We start from the raw sequence: 19,763 nt of genomic DNA, 5'->3' as shown, positions 1-19,763 counted from the left end.
TTGACCTCATGCTCGCATGTTCAAATCTCGAGAGGTCTACTCAGCCCACCATCCTTTCCATGGTTAACAAAATGAGTGCTGTTGAGTTGGTTAACAAACCACTGTTATCAGAGTCAACATGCCACAATGGGGTGAACATGCACTCTATACATGCACATGTAATCTTGTATTTTATGTTATGCCAATGGCCCATATTGAGGGCTTCTGGTGATTGAGAGTGGTGCTGCCCTTTATTGACATCTGTTGGGCTTTCCCTGATGCTGAATCTGCCTCCAATTGGCTTGGTTGCTTTGGACTGGGGACTCGGGCATTGCCCCAACCTACAGTTAATGCAGTCTGAGATATAATTCAACTGGCAAAGTTTGGGTCAGAGATGAGCATGGCTTCTCCTTAATCCTACCTGGAGCCCCACAATGCTCTGTAGACCCTGCAGCGGCACGCCCTTCTGCTACCCTTGCAGCATAGAGAGCTTTAGATGTTTTCTAGCTACTTATGGTAAGCAAAAAAGATGCATTCAATTCTGCGATCCTCTTTATCCATAAGTAGTCCTGGTGCATGGGCCTCCCTATGCAGCCCTTGCACCCCTAACAGCCCAAATGAGCAGCCAGACATATGGCAAGATATATCCTACAAGTAGCCCATATGAGCAGGCCTAGCACATGGACAGCACAAGCACATGTGCAGGCCTTTCGCCTCCTGAGTAGCAGCGAACCTGGCAGACAAGCAGCTCTAGCACATGAGCTAGCCCTTGGAGCCAGATAAGCTCATTTGCACATGATCAGCTCTCGCACAAACTCAGCCTTAGCACGTTGGGCAGTCCCCATGTCACATTTGGAAACCTCCTTTCTTCCCATGGAGAAGAATCCCTATCAATTGAGCAGGCTCCTTGAGACATTGATCAGACCTCTGTCACATGAGCAGTCGTTCCTTGGCAATTGGGAAGCGACTTGCGTTGCCTTTAGGCAATGAATAATGTAGAATGGTGGCGCTCTTAGCAGCGTTTTTTGGAGATGCATATGCTGTCACTTTAGGTAGTGTGGATTGAGAAGCAGCGGGTGCTATCTCTCATGGCATTGCATTTTAGAGCAGATTGAGATTTCTGACATGGTAATGTATAGTTGGAGCAGTTGATGCTATCTCTCAGCAATGTATATTTGAGCCAGGGGTGTGTTATCGCTCTCAGAAGGGTTGGAGGTGTGTATGCTGCCTCAGCAGTCTAACTTTGCTGGCCCAGGACATTAGCCCACCTTGGCATGTTGAGCTGCTCCTTGACAACAGCCAATTATCAAATGAGCAGGGCTGGTCCATGAGTAATCCAGACATATCAACAAGCTGCCTAGGTACTTAAGCATTTCCATGGCACATGATCTGCCTTTATACAGGTGATCATTCCATGTGCAGCTCTTGTATATATTAATAGTAACACTATAAGAAACTCTTGCAATATGAGCAGGTCAGGCATGTGAGCAGCATCACTGGCACATGAGCATTACTAATGGCACTTGATTAGCCTTTCCTTGTGTTAGCAACACCAAATGCAGCCCTCTAGTCTACTTGAGGAGCATCACTAGCATATTGGACAGTACCTTGATGGCACTGATAAGGAGCACCATTAACAGGGTTCTTGTAAGAGTTGGTCTCACCCAACTGATCAGTGGAATATGAGACTAGCATTATACCATTTTTCTAGCCCTGGGGATGACAATGCTGCTAAAGAAAAGTGAAGAAAGACAGAGTCGCCAAGCTTACAGTGCAGCGAAGGTCAATTATTGATGTGGAACACTAAGATCATTACTGCAAAAGTGTAAAGCACATGGCAAAGGTAGGCAGTGGGGGAGGAAGATGAGAGTGGCTGAGTTGCCATTGTTTTGAGTGAGGATAAAATCTACACGCGAGATCTGTAATTATGAAGCTTTGTACTTCTTGCGTTTGCAATATGCTTGCTTTGTTAACAGGTTGGAAAGAGTCTAATTATTCCTTTTCAATTTTAGGGGCGGCTTGGCGATCCCGGTTCCAGAGGCTTGCGCGGACTGCCTGTAAGTGACACTTTCACAGCGCTGTTCTGATGTACATGTTAAATGGCACACTTCTGGCTTTGTAAATTTTCTCTGGAAATATTAACTGCAATTCACTTGTGCTATGCATGAGCATTTTCTAGCTTTGATTCCCTTTATTCAAATCCACTATTCTGTTTGTTGAAACTGAATAATGAACTATTGTTGTACAGATGGAGTGGTTGCCTCAACTGTCCAAAAAGGTCTACAACAGGGGGAGGGCTGGAGTATGTCGGGTCTGTTGTACTCAAAGAGCTGAGTGCCCTGGTGGTTGTTTTACATGTTCTAGTTCGTACCAAACATGTAGGAGCTGGAGTGGTTGTTGTATTTATGTGATCTGTGTACTAAAAGAGAGGACAGAAGTAGATGCCTTGTTCAGCAAATTGGAGGATCATGTGATTATCTCAATATCTATCAGATGTGGCGACCTCCACAGGACAGACTGAAGTCCTTCTCTTCTCATTAGTCGAGTTCTTCAGCCAGTGTTGGAACGATCAGAGAGATGTCATGTGACTGATGCTATGCACTACTCCACACAGGCCCTGCAATAGTTTGCTCTGCACTATAGGTGAAGCATGTCATATTTACCTCACATGTGTAATTTTGTGTAGTCGCTAGGCAATGGGTGACCTGATTGTTGAATCTGAAGCAGGTAGTACCATACACAGGAAAATGGTTGTAGTGTTGTCATTGAATCACCTGTGCAATGGTGATGGTGCAACACCATCTTACTAATTTCGGAGACATGCACAACCTTCGAGACCCCCAAACAAGCAGGTTTTCCGCTCCTGTCACTCCACGGAAACTGCTCTCATGAATGTCTCCAACTTCATTGTCTCTTCTAAACACTCCAACCTATCCTCTATCCTAATTCTCCTTGACCTGTCTGCTGCCTTTGACACTGTTGATCACTCTGATCTCCTTAATACTCTTTCTTCATGGGATTCGCGATCGTGCCCTTGCCTGCATTGAATCCAAACCTTGCACCTCACCAATTCTCTGTCTCCTGGAGCAATAACACCTCTCAACTCACTCCTCTAGCTGTTGGTGTTCCACAACGCTCTGTCATGGGTCCACTCCTCTTTACACTCTACACCTCTGTTCTTGGGGCACTAATCTCCTCCTTTGATTTCTCGTACCAACTCTTTGAAGATGACACCCAAATCCTCTTCTTTTTTCCTGAACTCTCCTCTGATCTCTCTATCAAAATATCAAACTGTCTCTCTCAGAATAATTATTGGATGGCTTTACACTCTCTGATGTTAAACTCTACCAAAACAAAGGTGCTCTTCTTTGCTGCCAAAAGCACTCCTCATCTCTTCCTCTGCCTATCCAGTTCGCCCCTGACGATCTCCCCAACTCTTCGTCAGTCAGAAACCTCAGCATCACCTATGGCCCTTCTCACACCTTCTCTACTTTCATCTCCAAAACTGGAACAGCAGATCTCCTCAACCTCCTAAATATTAGGGACATCAGGCTCCTCCTTCCTTTCAACACCGCCAATCATCTCTTAACCACTCTTGTCTTCTCTAAACTGGACTACTGTACCAACATCCTTTGGTCTGCCCAACTATGCTTTCTGTCCTCTCAACAAGACCATTAACATTGCTACCAGGGCTTTCTTTGAACTGCCTCACTTCACGCCTATTTCCCTGTACTGTCACCAGGCTGGATGGTTGATGTTGCAAAACAGAGCCAGATTTAAAACATTTCTCCTGGTTTGCAAATCTATCCACTGTAAGGCACCACTGTATCTATCCTCATATTCCTCTTGCTTCTGCCTTTCTCTCTTCTTGCTCCAATTGCATGGGATCCTCTTCCCCCGTAAATCTGAGAAAGAGTCCAAACAGATTTTTCAAAACCAAACTAAAAGCCTACCTCTCGCCTCCAAGTTACCCTCTTAACCTACCTCTCATCTGCCTGCTAGCTAAACATTTTGGACTTTACCCATCATGGGCACATCCAGAGCACAGCTGGTCCACATCTCTTCATATAGACTTTCCCGCATGGTGCTACAAGTATTGAGGAAAGGACTATCTTTTGTACCTCAATATAGCAGTAACCTGCTGAGGGAGAAGATTGACTTTTTCAAACTGATGTGTAAACTTAAACTTAAAGTCTTCTTCAGTACTATCGAGGAAGTTAAGACTACACAAGCACTCATCAGAGGCGACTGCTCAATCATCATGGTACAGTGGAAGTTATGTGTTTGAGAGCTGTCAACTGCTGGCACCCCAGTAAACTGTAAATGCCAATGTATGTGCTGTTAGGAAAATTGCCATATCAATAGCAACATTTGTAGGTGAGCTGTAATGATAAAACACCAGAATCTTAAGTAGGAACACTGTACACCGTTGTAGGATACTCAAATAGTAGATTGATATAATGGCAACGCAGAGGGATTCATAGTGCATTATTGTATCAAAAGGCTTTCTTCTGAACAGAAAATGGATAAGGGAAACTCCTGTGCCACTTTCCACTTGGGGTCAGATGTATGGACATCTCGAGAGTGGCCACCCGGAGTTCATTTCACATCAAGAGAGTGTGGCCACCTGGAGTTCTGTTCACACCCTAGCATGCCACTAGGGCATACACATCATCAGAACCTGGCACTAGCCTGGGGGGCATTAAGGTGAAGCATTCAGCATTTTTGGACCTTGAGGTTGAGGACGTCAAGGTGAATTATTTTGACTACCTGTACCCAGTGTATCATACAGTGATCTAATGGAGCAAACACAGGTTATATAAGAATATTAGCAGCTAAGAAGAAACTTTGATTCCAACCAGGAAGATGAATCCATTCAGACATTCGGCAGCCACCTAAAAACTGCCTGTCACCACATTCAAACTTTCCTGAGATACTTTCCAGGCAAAATCAAAACATACAGTTTGTACTCTAGAATCAAGATAACATTCAAGTGTCTGGCCAGATCTTGCCTCGCCCCTCCCCCCCGCCCTCACCCTTCTGAGGCAGGCAGAAGCCATAACCATATATGGCTTCATCCACTTCTTTTCACACAAAATGAATAAGGTTTAGCTGAGAGACTCATACTGGATTTCCAACACAAGGGTCACCACAAGGGTTATCCCTAAGGTAAAGTTTGCCACAACCTAAATATAACAGAACTAACTGTGTGAAGAGACTCTCAAGGACACATGCCTTTGAGACGCTCCAAACCTGATAGCCAAAGGGTGCTTCAGGAGGTACATCAGAGTCCTGTACAGTTGCTTATCAAGCTCTTATACTGATACCAAGCTTATCAGTATAAGATCATGGATCTGGACTTATCCGTGTGAGAAACCTGAGGCTATTTTCACACCTTCTCCCCCTGGATCCTCTGCTCAGGTGGCCAGGGGACTGCCACCACCGTTGGATCCAGAACCAAGTGGACAAGTGGGGAGGATCACCTGGGCGGAGGGTCCTTGGGGATTGGGAGTGAGCTATCCATGGGTGAGACACAGTATCCCCCTCTTCCTACAGATAGTAAATCTAACCTTATCCCTCCCACTACCTCTTTAGGCTGTGATAAAACATCTCCCCTCGTTTCCCCACATGTATCATTTACCGGCATTGAGACATGGAATTTCCCTTTGCCCAATTATCAATCACCCTACTCTCTCTCAGCCTTTGCAGGGCATTGTAAATCCTACCCTGTTTCCTCCTACCCAATTCCAACTGGGACGAAGAAGAGGCGACTGAGAGTGATGAGGATTACCCATAGGAATAACATAGGAATAACACTGTGCAGGGAGAGGCCTACTACACTCCACCATTAGGCTGTCCCGTTAATAGAGTCAGGCGAGGTCAAGCACTTAACAGCCATCCTACACACCTGCACCTGCGAGCTGGGGACGTTGTTTGGACCAGAGGAGCAGGAGCAAAGCATCGTTCAGGCTGCTATCTGTCCGGTCCTGTACCTGTGTCCGCAGAAGCTGCTGAGCCCCCACAATCCCCCCGAGTTGTGCAGTCAACTACTGAATGAAAACAGCAGAAATCTCCACAACCCCAAGGGAAAGGGGGAAGTGGAGAAAATAACAAAAGACAGAGGTATCTCTTCTTGTAGTCGAAAACCTGCAGTGGATAAAAACAAATTATGTTATTATCTTTCGTTCTGATTACTTTTCTCCCACATTACCCCTTAAGAGCCTAAAATACCTGTATTGCCTTCCTGAAGATCTGAAAGGCTTGCTTATTAGTAACTTCAAAATTAATTGATGAAAACTGATGAAGACTTCTGGATTTCTATTTTATGTGGATTTGTTTTCCATGACTCTTAGAATAAAGTTCATGAGATTGAATTGAACTGAATATTTAACTGCAAGTCTTTTTTAAACCAAGCATTTCACATTTAATGACTCCATACGTGTTAACTTCTTTAACCAGAAAGAATATGAAATTACTGTTACTAAGATGCTTTAAAAAGAACACATCTTCTTTAAAAAATTCTGTAACATGCTTCTTTGCTACTGATACTGAGTCTCTGTTCCTTAATGTAAATTGAATTCATGCGATTTGAAACTATGCAAATTAAAACTTCTTAGCATGCTTTATGGAAGTAACAGTTCATTTATGCGTGTAGAAATATAATGCATTGACTCTTCAACGCATGCGTTCTGAAAGTCTCTCAGTTCGTGTTATTTCACTCCATCTGCGTATGCGTGAATAAACACTTCCTCGACTCAAAACGAACGGCGATTGGAAATAAAAACTCGCCGCCCTTAACACTAGTTCCTTGTTGTTGCGCAGTATCAAATTGTCTTCCTCACTACCTCGCCGCACATGCCCAGATAATCTCCCTCAGAGAGCATGCGCACAAGAGTAGTAACGAACCTCAATGAACTCAGCCTGCGCACGTTTGGTTAAGAAAATGTAACTTTCACAGAATTTACAAAATGTTCAAGAAAGCGAGCACGCCAACTACCTCCTCACGCATAATCAGATTATGCTCCCTCTTTCAGAGCATGCGCGAGAGAGTAGCGTTTTAACAAAGGAACGTTACTTTTCATCGCAGTGCAAATCGCATAAAATTTCACTTTAAGCACTATTCTTGAGGAAATGAACTGTAGCCAAAATGGTTAGCAGATTACTTTCACAGTTACTTTGAATTCCAGTCTTCCACAAGAAACAAGGTAATAAGAATACTTTAAATTGAAAGGATGCTTGAATGCAATGTCATTTACAAAGACCTAAATACCTTACTAAATACCTAAAAGTTGAAATGACTAAAAAGCGCTTTAGTTGATGACTTCTTAACTTGACTTGAATTGAATTTATTTCAAATAACTAGTTGTCTGGCTTTAAAGATTAACTTGAGCGCTGCGCTCCCACCAAGTCTCTGCATGTTTTGTCCCACGAAGATTCTTCACCAAACCTGCTTCATACTCTGCTTCTGATTCAATAAAAGTAAAATATCAAGGCCAAAACTCAGAACTGAATTATATAGGACCTTCCTGATAAAGGTTGAACAATGAAAGGCAGTTTAGAACCTTGAAACTGCTTCCAAGTCTCCATAGCTTCCAATCATAATGTATCATCTTGACTACCAATCAGATCCCTGATTGATTCCCTCCTTCCTTCCCACCATGCTGGATTGGGACACTCTCCCTCTGATAAAAAGGTAGTTAAGGAATATGAGGGGAAAAATAGGCAATAACATTAAAAGCAAATTACAAATTAAAGGGAACTCAAATAAGTGTAGACTGGCAGTGAATAATAGGCTGGCAGTGATTAAAACCTGAATTAAAACCTGACACTATCGTTCCCTTGGGACCTGTGCTGGCCACAAGGGTGTCTTAGGGACAGGTGGTGAGACCTTGAACTCAGGTCCGCACAACCAGAAGAGACTGCTTGCCAGCGTGATGCTGCCCGGGTGAGTCTCGTGAAAGTGAGAGAGAGAGACTCGGGACCATGCGACTGACTGAAGTGTAGCGGGCGAAAGTAATGCATAAAGTGGCACAGAGCGGAAAAGACAGAAGAAATAGAATGAAACTAGCTAAGCAATATATATTAAAAGAAGAGTGACAAGCTCAAAAGAAAGAAAGTGAACGCAAGAAAAGCAGCGTACGCAAGGGGCGCTCGCAAACGACCCGAAACGAGAGAGAAGAGTGCAAGCAACCCGACAGAGTGGAAATTGTGGAAATGTGTATTGGAAAGCTGGAAAAGGTGCCAGTGGGCACGGAAAGGTAGAGAGTGCAAAGGTGCATGGGAAAGCTAAAAAAGGCGCCAATGGGCACAGGAAGGACCAAGAGGGTGCAGGTGTGCACAGAGTAATTTAAAGAAGGTGCCAGTGTGCACGGGAAAAGTAAAGAAAACAGAATTGAACAAGAAGAGCAGGAAATAAAAGAGAGGGGTTAAAGCTCAGAGTGGTTGCACTTAAGAGGAACAAAGAAGCTTGTATTTGGAAAGTCCCTGTTGCTACCCCTTGAAAGAACTGTATATGCAAGAAAGGTACATCCTGACAAACTGAACTCATGTTTTGAAACTCAAGAGGGGCCAGAGCTTGGGGAAGGGCACCCTGAGAAGCTTAAGAGCTGAACTTATGTTTGAACTTGAAAGAAGCCTAAGCTTGGGGAAAGGAAACCCGAGAGGCCCAAGAATTGGATTTGTGTCTGACTTAAAGATAGGCCTAAGCTTGGGGATGTGAACCCTAAGAGGCCTATCAAATTGGAATCTTGAATATTTTGTGTTAATGAAGGAAAGGGAAAGAGAACCCCAAGGCATTAAAGACACAGGGCCTCATTACGAGGAAGGCGGTAAGGGGTTATCCCCACTGGTAAAGGTGCCAGATCCATTAACCCCTTACCGCCCCATTACGAGGTCTGGTCACGGGACCTGCTAAGGACGCCTTGTTTTACCAGGCGTCCTTAGCGGGTCCCGCGAGCAGCCCAGCATGCTAACAGGCACGTCATTAACGGGCCCGTTGTTAGCATGCTCCCCATTCCCATTGAGCCCTATTAGGGCTCAATGGGAAGGGGGATGGACCGGGTCTGGGTTCCCTGAATGGGGTAATACTGGGCCCTCCAAGGTTGGAATGGCCCAGTACTTCCCCATTCAGGGAACCCGGACCCGGTACCCGGAATGGAGGTAGCCATGCCGCAAATTGTGGCATGGTTACCTCCATTCTCGTAATGAGGCCCACTGTCATTGTTTGAACTATGGAGAAGGTCCTATGATATGATGAGTAATTTATAACACGCCTGTGCACAATTGTTTCTTATGAACAGTCCTTTTTGATTGAACTCATTCTTTTGAAGCTGCTCACCCTACACCTGGTTTGAAGACCACCTGAAACCTATCCTGCTTTCCTATTTTTGCCGAACCATCACTTTTTGCTTTTGAAAGACTTCCTAACACATTTTTGTTAAAGAATCAGGGCAAGCATAGGTTTAGACACAGACTGATTTTTATTTTGGACTTCCAGACTTCGACGGCCCTTAGAAACATCAGTTAAGGGAACCATCCCTTTAGTGTTAGGGCCAGGTAGGCATTATACCAACCCAGGAACTTTAGTAAATAAAGGTTTTTAACTAATATCTTTGAGTCTGTGTCTCTCTTTATACCATGCCTGTCTCAAATCCGGGAAAATGTTTGGTTAACCAGCCTGAAAAAAGGTAAAAGGAATAGGATTGTTAACTAGTGGTAGAGTGTAGGACGTTCACATCCACAAGAGGGCATTCTTTTAAAACGTTTTAAAATAATTGTCAGGGTGGAACACTAGATGTCAGATCAATATTTAACATCTAGAGCAGCCACCAATTACAGGTATGAAACAATGTTATTGTTTAAAAACACATCACCAAATGTTGTGCATCTCTCCACAGGGTCCAGCAGGTGTTCAAGGTCCAGATGGAGACCCCGGAAAACATGGTCCAAAAGGGGACCTTGGACCATCTGGGGCAATAGGACCTCCTGGACCGGAAGGATACCCAGTAAGTTCTCGACCATTAATCTCTGACACAGAATATTCTGCAGGACATACAAACCATCCATCTATCCCTGAGTGGCCTCCATCCCAGGCACAGTTTTCTTCCTAAGAGGCTTAGATTTGATCTTTTTAGCATCATAACATTTCTGTGTTTTGTGTTTTATAGATTGTGAGCTCTTGTTCATGACAAAATAAAATATTGTATTCAAGGAAATGCTAACACAGTGCTCGGCTTGCACAAAACATCACACACTCCTTTCAGCCTGTAAATGCATGCAATAATATACTCCAGGGCAGGAGCATGCACCAGAGAGCCAATGTAGTGGAATCTGCTCTGCCTTGTTTCATCAGCAACCATTACATCCGGAATGCCTAGAGAGAAAGCCTTCTCTACTGTAAGGCCTTCCCATCAGAGGTAGAATGTCTCCTGACATCATTGGTATGTGATGTAGCCTCATTCTGCACCATGACTAGAGAAGAAGCCTTCTCTACTCTAAGGCATTCACATCGGAGCTGTACTGGCTCCTGTCAGTGAATGCATTTGATATAGCCTCACTCTGCACCATGACTGGAGAAGAAGCCTTCTCTACTGTAAGGCATCCCCATCAGAGGTGTACCGGCTCCTGGCAGTGAATGCATTTGATATAGCCTCACTCTGCACCTTGACTAGAGAAGAAGTCTTCTCTACTTTAAGGCATTCCCATCAGAGGTGTACTGGCTCCTGGCAGTGATAGAATGTGATGTAGCCTCATTCTGCACCATGACTAGAGAAGAAGCCTTCTGTACTCTAAGGCATCCCCATCAGAGGTGTACCAGCTCCTGGCAGTGACGGCATGTGATATAGGTTCACTCTGCACCATGACTAGAGAAGAAGCCTTCTCTACTCTAAGGCATCCCCATCGGAGATGTACCGGCTGCTGGCAGTGATGGCATGTGATATAGCCTCACTCTGCACCATGAATAGAGAAGACGCCTTCTCTACTGTAAGGCATTCTCATCAGAGGTGTACTGGCTCCTGGCAGCGATAGAATGTGATGTAGCCTCATTCTGCACCATGACTAGAGAAGAAGCCTTCTCTACTTTAAGGCAGTCCCATTAGAGGTGTACTGGCTCCTGGCAGTGATAGAATGTGATATAGCCTCACTCTGCACCATGACTAGAGAAGAAGCCTTCTCTACTGAAAGGCATTCCCATCAGAGGTGTACCGGCTCCTGGCACGGATGGCATGCGATGTAGCCTCATTCTGCACCATGACTAGAGATAAAGTCTTCTCTACTCTAAGGCATCCCCATCAGAGGTATCATGGCTCCTGATAGTTGTGGTATGTGTTGTAGTCTTCACTTTACACTTTGACTAGAGAATTTAGGATACTCACGTATTGAGTATATTTTATACACTCGCTCCTTGGGGAACCTTATGTAAATACTGGCAGTTTAATTAGCAAAGTGTATTTGGTGGGTAATTGTTTGTTAATAAGAGAACATAACTAGGGTAGAGAGTAATTTTAGTGGGTTAGACAACTAGGAACCCAAAAAATGGCATAAGCACTCAGCGATACCTCAAAGCCTGTGAATTCTTGGGAAGCAGTTGATTTACAGGAAACGCTGGAATGTGGTGACTTGTAACAGGAGGGAAGTCAAAACTTCGAAAAGGAAGAAAGATAAAAGGACTCTCAGAAGGTTATCAAGGTGACTTTTTGTTCCCCAAAATACAGTCCAGAACTTCCTTTCTAATTTGCCTTTTGGCTCTGAAGAAAATCCAAACTTTCTTCTTTCTATAAAAGAAAATGGACTCACAAGGAAACATTTGAAGCAACTGGTAATTCAGCATTTCTCCCCTTGGCTTTCTGCTGAGGAGTCTCAGGTACTGTGACGATCCATTGGGTATGTGAGATGAGAGTTAGTAGTACATGAAAACATTCATATTTGTTTTCTTTTTCGCCCCTGCAGATCTCTGTTCAGGTTTTCAGTCCAAGAGAGAAAGATCCAGAGTCTGAGGTTTTTCTTCTTTTATCCAATTTCCCCTTTCTCCTGGGGGTGTTGCAAACTCAGCTGTTTTCAAGAATTAGCTGAGAGCTAAACATTTGTGTGGGTTGGGGTTTGGCAGCTTCAAAGGAACTTCAGAAGGCTGGACTTGACAGTCGTTATGCAGTTTACCTCTAACATTAACCACAAACATGCAGCATATAGGCAAATGAATATGAAGTTTATAGAATCCTTGGGGGCTGCCTGCTCTGATCAAATAGATCACACAACATGACCCCACTGAGCTTCTTGACCAGAGCCCTACCTCCCTTAGGAGACCCTGTTGCCATTTAATATGACCATTGCAGGTAGTCTGGCAGATGCCTAACTATACCCCAGCATTGGATAAAGTGTTAGTGAATAAACAATGGCCAACCCCTAATGACCCTTCACTTCTTGCTACACATCCCAGGTAAAGAGATCCTAGTGATGGACAACTCCACAGCAAGACTTAAGTCCTCTACCTTTCCCACTCTTCCTCCTGATAGAGGAAGTAGAAAATTGGACACAATGGGCAAGACGATATTTTCCAGGTGGAGTCTGACCCTACGTGTAGATAATGTAATATGTGCCTTGGATAAATAAGCTCATGTGTTATAGAGTGTTGTGAAGAGCCAGGAATGAGACATGGGCACAGATGATTCATTTTTCTGGTTCTAGACTTTTATTAAATAATAAAGGGGTTGGAAAATGCCTCACTATCCCTACACTAAGAGATATTTTCTTACCTCAACCAAAAACTAAGGCCTGTCCTTCGTCAAGATGTCCAAAGCAGAAATGTGCCATGTCCAAAGTCCTATCCTAGCCCTCACACTCTAAAAGGAACTCTAAGGTGCTAATAGCAATGTTTCTGATTTGAAAAGTTAACAAATGTTCAAAAGGTTTCTCTCCACCAAAACAAAAGTTCCAGAAACATTATTTATAGTTCAAGAGGATGACTCCCCTACTCTTGATGTTCCAGTTTCTTCTCAGGGAAAACGTCATTCCCCAGGTCCTTTTCACATTTCAACTAATCAAAAATCCTAAGGGCATGAATCTTCCTTGGGATTTTCTGACTCACAAAACAACACCTGGTGTACTCGCCTGCCAGTTTACTTTCCACATTTACTGCAATTCATTTCACCCACTTGATTTGACCTGGTATACTGTCCTGCCAGGACCCTCTTTATGCATTTCTCTTTACACTCTTGGCTTTGCCTAGTATACTTTCCTGCCAGGACTTTCTTTATGTAGTTCATTTCACACACTTGGCTTTGCCTGGTATACTCGCCTGCCTGGACTTTCATTATATAGTTCACTTTACACACCTGGCTTCCCTTCTAAGTCTTTCCCAAGTTTATATTGTGAGCCCCTGTCCCCAGTACCGTCTAGTGCTTCCAATTGGATGCCCAACAGTTCTTCGTTGTCCCGACTCTTTCCCTGGGCACACCGGTTGCTTTCTTGTTGCCGACTCTGCATCAGGTGCTTCCGTAACTCTTGTGTTTTTTTGCTGATCCGGTGGGTGCCTCAGGTAGTTGTCCAGTCCTTGGTTGGCATCCCAGCTCCTTCAGCTGCTAGGAAGCACTGCTTTTTTTCCTTTCACCTCGCTGCAGCCGCCACAGAGCTTCACTGGGCACGCCGCTCACCGGGTCGCCTTCTCGTTCCGCTTTGTCATTCCATTTCCCTCGCCACTGCGATCGGCTGTACTCCCAGTCTCTCTGCTCGGCTCTTCTCACCACAGCGGGGTAAGAAGATGATGGACTCCATACTTCTCTTCACGACATGGTTTTAAACTGTGTCGGGCCAATCGGATTCCTCCAGCTACTAGACCACTAGTGTTGGTTCTCACTAGAAGTAATCATCATTGCTACTTGTCTCTTCCTTGTCTCAGTTTGTGGTACTTTATTCGTTATCTGATATTGGGGAGTATGATCAGTAGAGCTAGATGTCTGGGGGAATAATGGCAGTATGCCATGAGGGCATGGGGAATGGAGGGAGCATCCTTAAAAGGGAAAGGGCGATACTATGTCTCAACTGATGATGTCATGTCCTCCCTCCAAGAGTGGCCTCCCCCCATGTGGTGGATCACTTTCAGGGAGGCAATGAATTTTACTTCAAAGTTTTACCCGAAGTGTTACTTGAAACAATGTTTTTAACACACATAAACACTTATTGGGGTCCACCTTTTCAGCGTGGGGACTGATTATTATTCTGGTACCATTTAATGGGTGACCTCAAAGAACAATTTTCACAAAAGACTCCTCATAATATATGTGGGCTTCTGTCCTTAGGCGTGGGGTGTATGGATCTGCCGCCCATTTAGGGGTTAGCGGTTTTGTGTTTCAAAAGAACTTGGGGCCACATTTCAGAGAGGAACTGTTTTTTCTTTTATTGACATTCATAGGAAGTGGGTGGTCCCTGAGTTATAAATCACTCGGTGATTATTCAAGAAGCAAAAAAAATTAAAAACAAGGAACTTCATCCACAGCACAATGTTGTATGGTCTAGTTTGCGGGGTATCCCTGGTTGGTTTCTGGGATATCCTTGAATAAAAGGTGGTCGACCGGTTTTGATGATTGCTAGTTATCATCTTCTTCAGGACTGTGATTTGTGTACTTTTCTCAGTGAGATCAAGGGTTGTGGAGGGTCGGGGAGGCCATCATCCCATCTACCTGAGAGAGAGAAAACCAAACTGGGTTTTAAATCTTGAGGTCACTGTAATTCTTTTACTTTATCTTATTCAAGAGTACTTTCTGGTTATTTAAAGGGCAAATTCAATTGATTAACATTAGGAATATCTGAACAGTCATTTTGGCCATTAGAGACTCTTTTCGGCATTAGCTGCTGGTGATTACCTTATAACAGCTCTGGCATATGAAAGCTGTCAGCCGGGTTTCTGATACATGCGGCTGTGGCAGTACGTCTCTCAAGTCCTGTAAGACACCAAGGGAGGGGGGAAGGGTGTCAGGACATGCCCACATGAAGCCCCGTTGTGTTGTGTTCCCATGCCGCCCGGAATAAGTTAATTAACTGGGATCCATGCACGTGCAGAGGAGAACTGGATTTTAACATCCTGTTCGGTCTAGCGCAATCTTTTTGGATAGTGACAGGTGGCCGGCATTCGGAACGCCGGTGTGCGCCCGACTGCCCGTCCCTTGACTAGCTGTTGCGGATATTGTTTAATGGGCCCTTTGGGGGTCGCAATCGCATGCGCGGCTGCCGGGGTGGCATGCCGCAGCTTACGATCGAGTGCGGGGTTGCGAATTGCAAGTGCTTCGTTCTTGTGGAAAAGCGCATGATCATTGTTGGGGATTGCGTGCGCGGAAGCCAAAATGGCATGCCGCTGCTTGCGTTCGTGCGCGGAGTTATGGATTGAGAGTGTTTCTTTCTCAATGAAAGAGCATGAAATTACTGCAGTGACGCCACTCACTGTGTGTCTTGAGCGGCTGCTAGTATCTGGCCGTTGGACGCCGGAGTTGTTGCTCTGTGTTAGCAACGGTTGTCCAGCAACGAGGACACTTTTAAGTAGTCCGTTGTTGCTGTTAATGGTCCTCGTTTCTGACGGCCATTTTGGAATGTCTTGGGTCCCGTTTAGAAGGTATGGGCTTTTCATGAAATAGTCTTGTTATAGACTGAAGGGTTTCTGAGGGGGCAGCGTCATTCTGTCCATTGCAGTTGTACAGTGTGGCGAGAGTTCTTACATACATTTCGGTATTCTTTTAGACATGGCACACAGGCCTCATTACCATATTGTAAGATCATATCAATGATTGAACTGTACCTAATACACATGTATGCGCCTCCTTCCTTCGTCAGTGGTGCTGTGCTGATGGTATTAAAAGGCAAAATAGAGCGTTTGAGCTTATAATTTTTCAGAATTTTTAAATTCTCCCCATGTGGTCCTCCCTCAAATAGCCACCCCCAGGGCTAGGATCAGGCAGTGACTGTTGTCCCCTGGCCACATGAGGAGAGGCTAGCTCAGGGAAAGGAGTGATGACATCAGATTCATCACAGTGTGGTCATGGAGACAGCAGGTATGTATCCTACCAGCTATGTAAATGAGATATGGGTTTAGCTGACTGTGTCACCAGATCTATGGGCACACGCGCTGTGAATCGTGAAGAAAAACATTGGGGTTCAGCCCAGAGATTAAAGCAAAGCTATTCAATATCCCTTTTGACGGGGACAATCTTTTGGGGGCAAACCTGACAAGTCCCTGAAAGAATTCAAGGAGTCGAATGCTGCACCCAAGTCCCTTGATCTGGATGTGCATCAGCCCACTACCATTTCCTCAACTTCCTCTTCCTCCTCAAGAGGGACAACCCTTTTTCCATTATACCTCCTTTGCCTACTGAGGCCGAGGTCAGCCAAACAGTCTCAGAGGTATTCCCCTGCAAGAAGTCATGTATCAAACACCACCTCACGCAGCTGAAGAAATTAAGTGGAATTTAGTGGATTCTTGGCTCACTCAGCCCCAGGGGAGGTTGACGCTCTCCCTGCTTGTGAAAGAATGTCAGTGCACTACTTCAGATGCCTGGGCTCTGGAAGTAGTGTCACAGAGATACAGCCATCACTTCCTGACCACTCCCTCTGCATCCCTTCTTAATCCCAAAATGTCCTTCTGTTGGAAACAATCAGCCAACTTATGGCAAAAGCAGTAGCTGGTTCCTGCTGCAGAAAGGGGTAAGAGGTGGTACTCCCGGTACTTTTTAGTGTCAAAAAATGACATAGCTCTGTGTGCAATCATGGACCAAGGCTTTGAATGATTTTCAAAGGACAAATTCCAAACAATCACCCTCACCCAGACTCTTCAGGCTGTTAAATTGCAGTATTGTTGGTGGTGTCACTGGACAGCCAGGACACATACTTCAATGTGCCCATGCAAGCGAAACATAGGAAAGTACCTGTGATTCGTGATTGCAAATACCCATTAATAATTCAGAGTCCTTCCTTTGGTTCTGCCTCGGACCTGAGGGTTTTCACCAGACTGTTAGCAGTGGTGGCCATGCAGCTCAGAAGGGAGAAGATGCACGTCTGCCCCTAACTACACAACTGGATGAACTGCGCCTGTACTCCAGAGCTGGTGTCCGACCATCTGCACCGCACTAGCTACCTTCTTCGCAGTTTGTGCTTTTCCCTCAATTTAAAGACTCCTTCCCAGTCTCTCCAGTTCACTGAGGCAATTTTTGACACGCGCGCAGGCAGGGCCATTCCTCCAGAGGACTGGGTATCAAATCACCAGATGATCAGCATTTTCTGGAACCAGTCTTGCGACCTACCTCATACTTTCCTCTTGGAACTCATGACATCTTGCATTTCCTGGTGCTTGAGGATAATTCTGTTGTATAGGCGCCTAGCAAATGCTACATAAATAAATAAATGAGATTGCTCCAGTGGCAACTATGTTGTCAGTGGTCCCAGTTCTTGGACCGCATATCATATCTGTTTTAGGTCTCAAACCGTGTAGCATAATCTCCTTTATTGGGCCTGATTAGACAACATGCTGAGGGGAAAGCCTATATGGCAACATTAAGTAAAAAGATGGGACAACTATACACAATATAAACTGCGCTACAAGTACCAGCAACGTTCTGCGTTGCAGGCTGATGTGTGTGCTCAGGTAAAAAGTGGCTATGCCCTTAACCACAATATCAGACCATTAATACAAAGTTAGACGTGGACTGGCATGTCTGTTCTTTGAAATATCCAAAAGCTTTTCACGCAATCGTTTTTCCTTTATACAAATAATTTTGTTTTTATTCTTTTGATCAGTATACTAACATTTGCAATAACATTACCCCATTTCATTGTAAATGAATTTCCAGAATTAGTATTTTCCTAATATGAAGTAGACATTTTTCCACCTGTATGGTCTTTTGCGTGGCTTAGTTACAGCAATTCCAATTCAGTACATTTAATTAAGAACAATGGTAATTAATTCCAAGTTGTTCTTTCTTGCACTAGTTCCAAAAGTGTATTATCTGGAGTCCTCCCATACTAAATGGATCTGTCAAGTTTAATCAACAAACAGTACACAATGCTAATTTATCAGTACTGTGTTCAACTTTCTTATTTTATCAGTAGAGATTCAATTTTTCTATTTGTTTGCTTTTATTCATTTGAATTATCTATTCACTTGAAATCAATCTACAATATTCAAATTGTTTTCTTAATTGCCCTTGTTATTTATGGTGGCAATCATTAGGCAAATAATTAGTTTTCTCTAAAATGCATCACTCTGTTATTAGATTGATAGGATGATGTTCATCCCAGCCGTATTCGGCATCAGCATTCTGAATTGGAATTGATGTAACAAAGCATTGAAAAAGATCCTTTAGGTCAAAACACGTGTGGCTTAGGCGGAATGAAATGTGTTGTTTGACAAAACACCCTTTTGGAAAAACAAGTGAAAATGCTAACACTCATTATGGAAATTAATTTACAATGACATGGGCTGATGTTATTGCAATGTTAGTATAATAATGGAAAGAATGAAAAATATTTTTATAAAGGAAAAATGAAACTTCTAATGAAACTTATATTGTGTGAAAAGGCTTGTGATATTTCAAAGAACACACATGAGTGCCGGTGCATTCTTAACTCTGTATTAATATATGGCAACATTGGCCTCAGATGGCTAGAGCCAGGGCATCCCATTCCTTCAGGGATGGGAAGCTTACCTTAACAACCTCACAGAGAACAGGGTGTGGTCCCCAGTGGAGTTAAACCTTCTCATCAACCTGGTGGAGATGCATAAAATCAGGTTAGCCATCTGTTCCTGGGAAATGTGTCCTGAGCCTGATGAACAGTGCAGTGTTGATGCAAACGATGTGTTGTAGGTTGGCTCCCCCCTGTTCAGGGAAGTGATCTGACTTTGGTTCTTGGTTCTGGAGACATCATCTCCTCAAGATTCCACTTTCAAGGGATGGAAAACATGGCAGCAGGTGACCTGAGCAGGCAGAGCTCAGTTTCCCATGAATGGGATCTGTGCGAAGAGGTATTGGAGAAGATGTTCAACCTTTCGGGAACCGCTCAAAGTGGTACTCTTCATCTGGATGTGTCAACAAGGAGTGCAAATTGTTTTGTGTCAGGGAATTTCCCCCAAAAGAGGCACTAGAGAATGGGAACTATGATCTTTTGCATCGTTCTCACTAATTCCACTAGCCCCTTGGTTCTCATTTAATTGCCCCCAATTAAACTCAGAGGAATGGTATCCGGACCATTTGAAATTTGCCATCTACTTTCCTCGCTGCATCCCAGTGAGGATGGACTTTCTCTACCAGTTGAGGAAGAGAGTAATATGCCCCATGCTCCGAACCCTCGACCTTCATGCTTGGCTGCTGAGAGGCTGGAACTGAGCGCCATATTGGAATCCACAAAACCACTCAACTCGCCCGTTGACACACTAGCACCAAAAGAAAGAACTGAGACCCTGAAGAAATGGATCACCAAAACACTAGACTCAGTAGCACTCATCATGGGCGTAATTTTAGGGGGGGGGGCAGGGGTGTTTGTCCTCCCAACTTTCATGGCACACTATTTTGTCCCCATTCATTTGGCTGGGGCACCTTTTCTTCAGATGTCATGTGTCATGTCCCCCCCCCAACATTTTAAGCAAAGTTACTCCACTGGCACTCATGAAACTCTTCACCTCCTCCCAGAAGAAAATATCTGCAAAATCTCTGATACCTAAAGCAAAGAAACAGGAAACAAGCAAAGATGGAGGGCGGAAACATTTGTACTGCCTTAGCTAACTACCTTCCAGCTCTCTGGCCTAACTC

At 44.2% G+C, this 19,763-nt stretch overlaps 1 protein-coding gene across 2 annotated transcripts in view; it reads left to right on the top strand.

The window, feature by feature from the left end:
* LOC138471851 (collagen alpha-1(II) chain-like) overlaps positions 1 to 19,763 on the top strand; it is a 1,536,387-nt gene that overhangs the window by 1,215,046 nt on the left and 301,578 nt on the right. For both annotated transcript variants that reach the window (XM_069609694.1, XM_069609695.1), the window contains 2 exons: positions 1,992 to 2,036; positions 9,876 to 9,983. In XM_069609694.1, coding sequence (XP_069465795.1) covers positions 1,992 to 2,036; positions 9,876 to 9,983 — 153 coding nt within the window. The remainder of the gene's footprint in view (positions 1 to 1,991; positions 2,037 to 9,875; positions 9,984 to 19,763) is intronic.

Source organism: Ambystoma mexicanum, chromosome 8 (assembly GCF_040938575.1).
Source record: "Ambystoma mexicanum isolate Mex_15411 chromosome 8, UKY_AmexF1_1, whole genome shotgun sequence".
Taxonomy (NCBI): domain Eukaryota; kingdom Metazoa; phylum Chordata; class Amphibia; order Caudata; family Ambystomatidae; genus Ambystoma; species Ambystoma mexicanum.
Note: the sequence above shows the minus strand (reverse complement) of the source record. Positions and strands in the feature narration are given on the sequence as shown.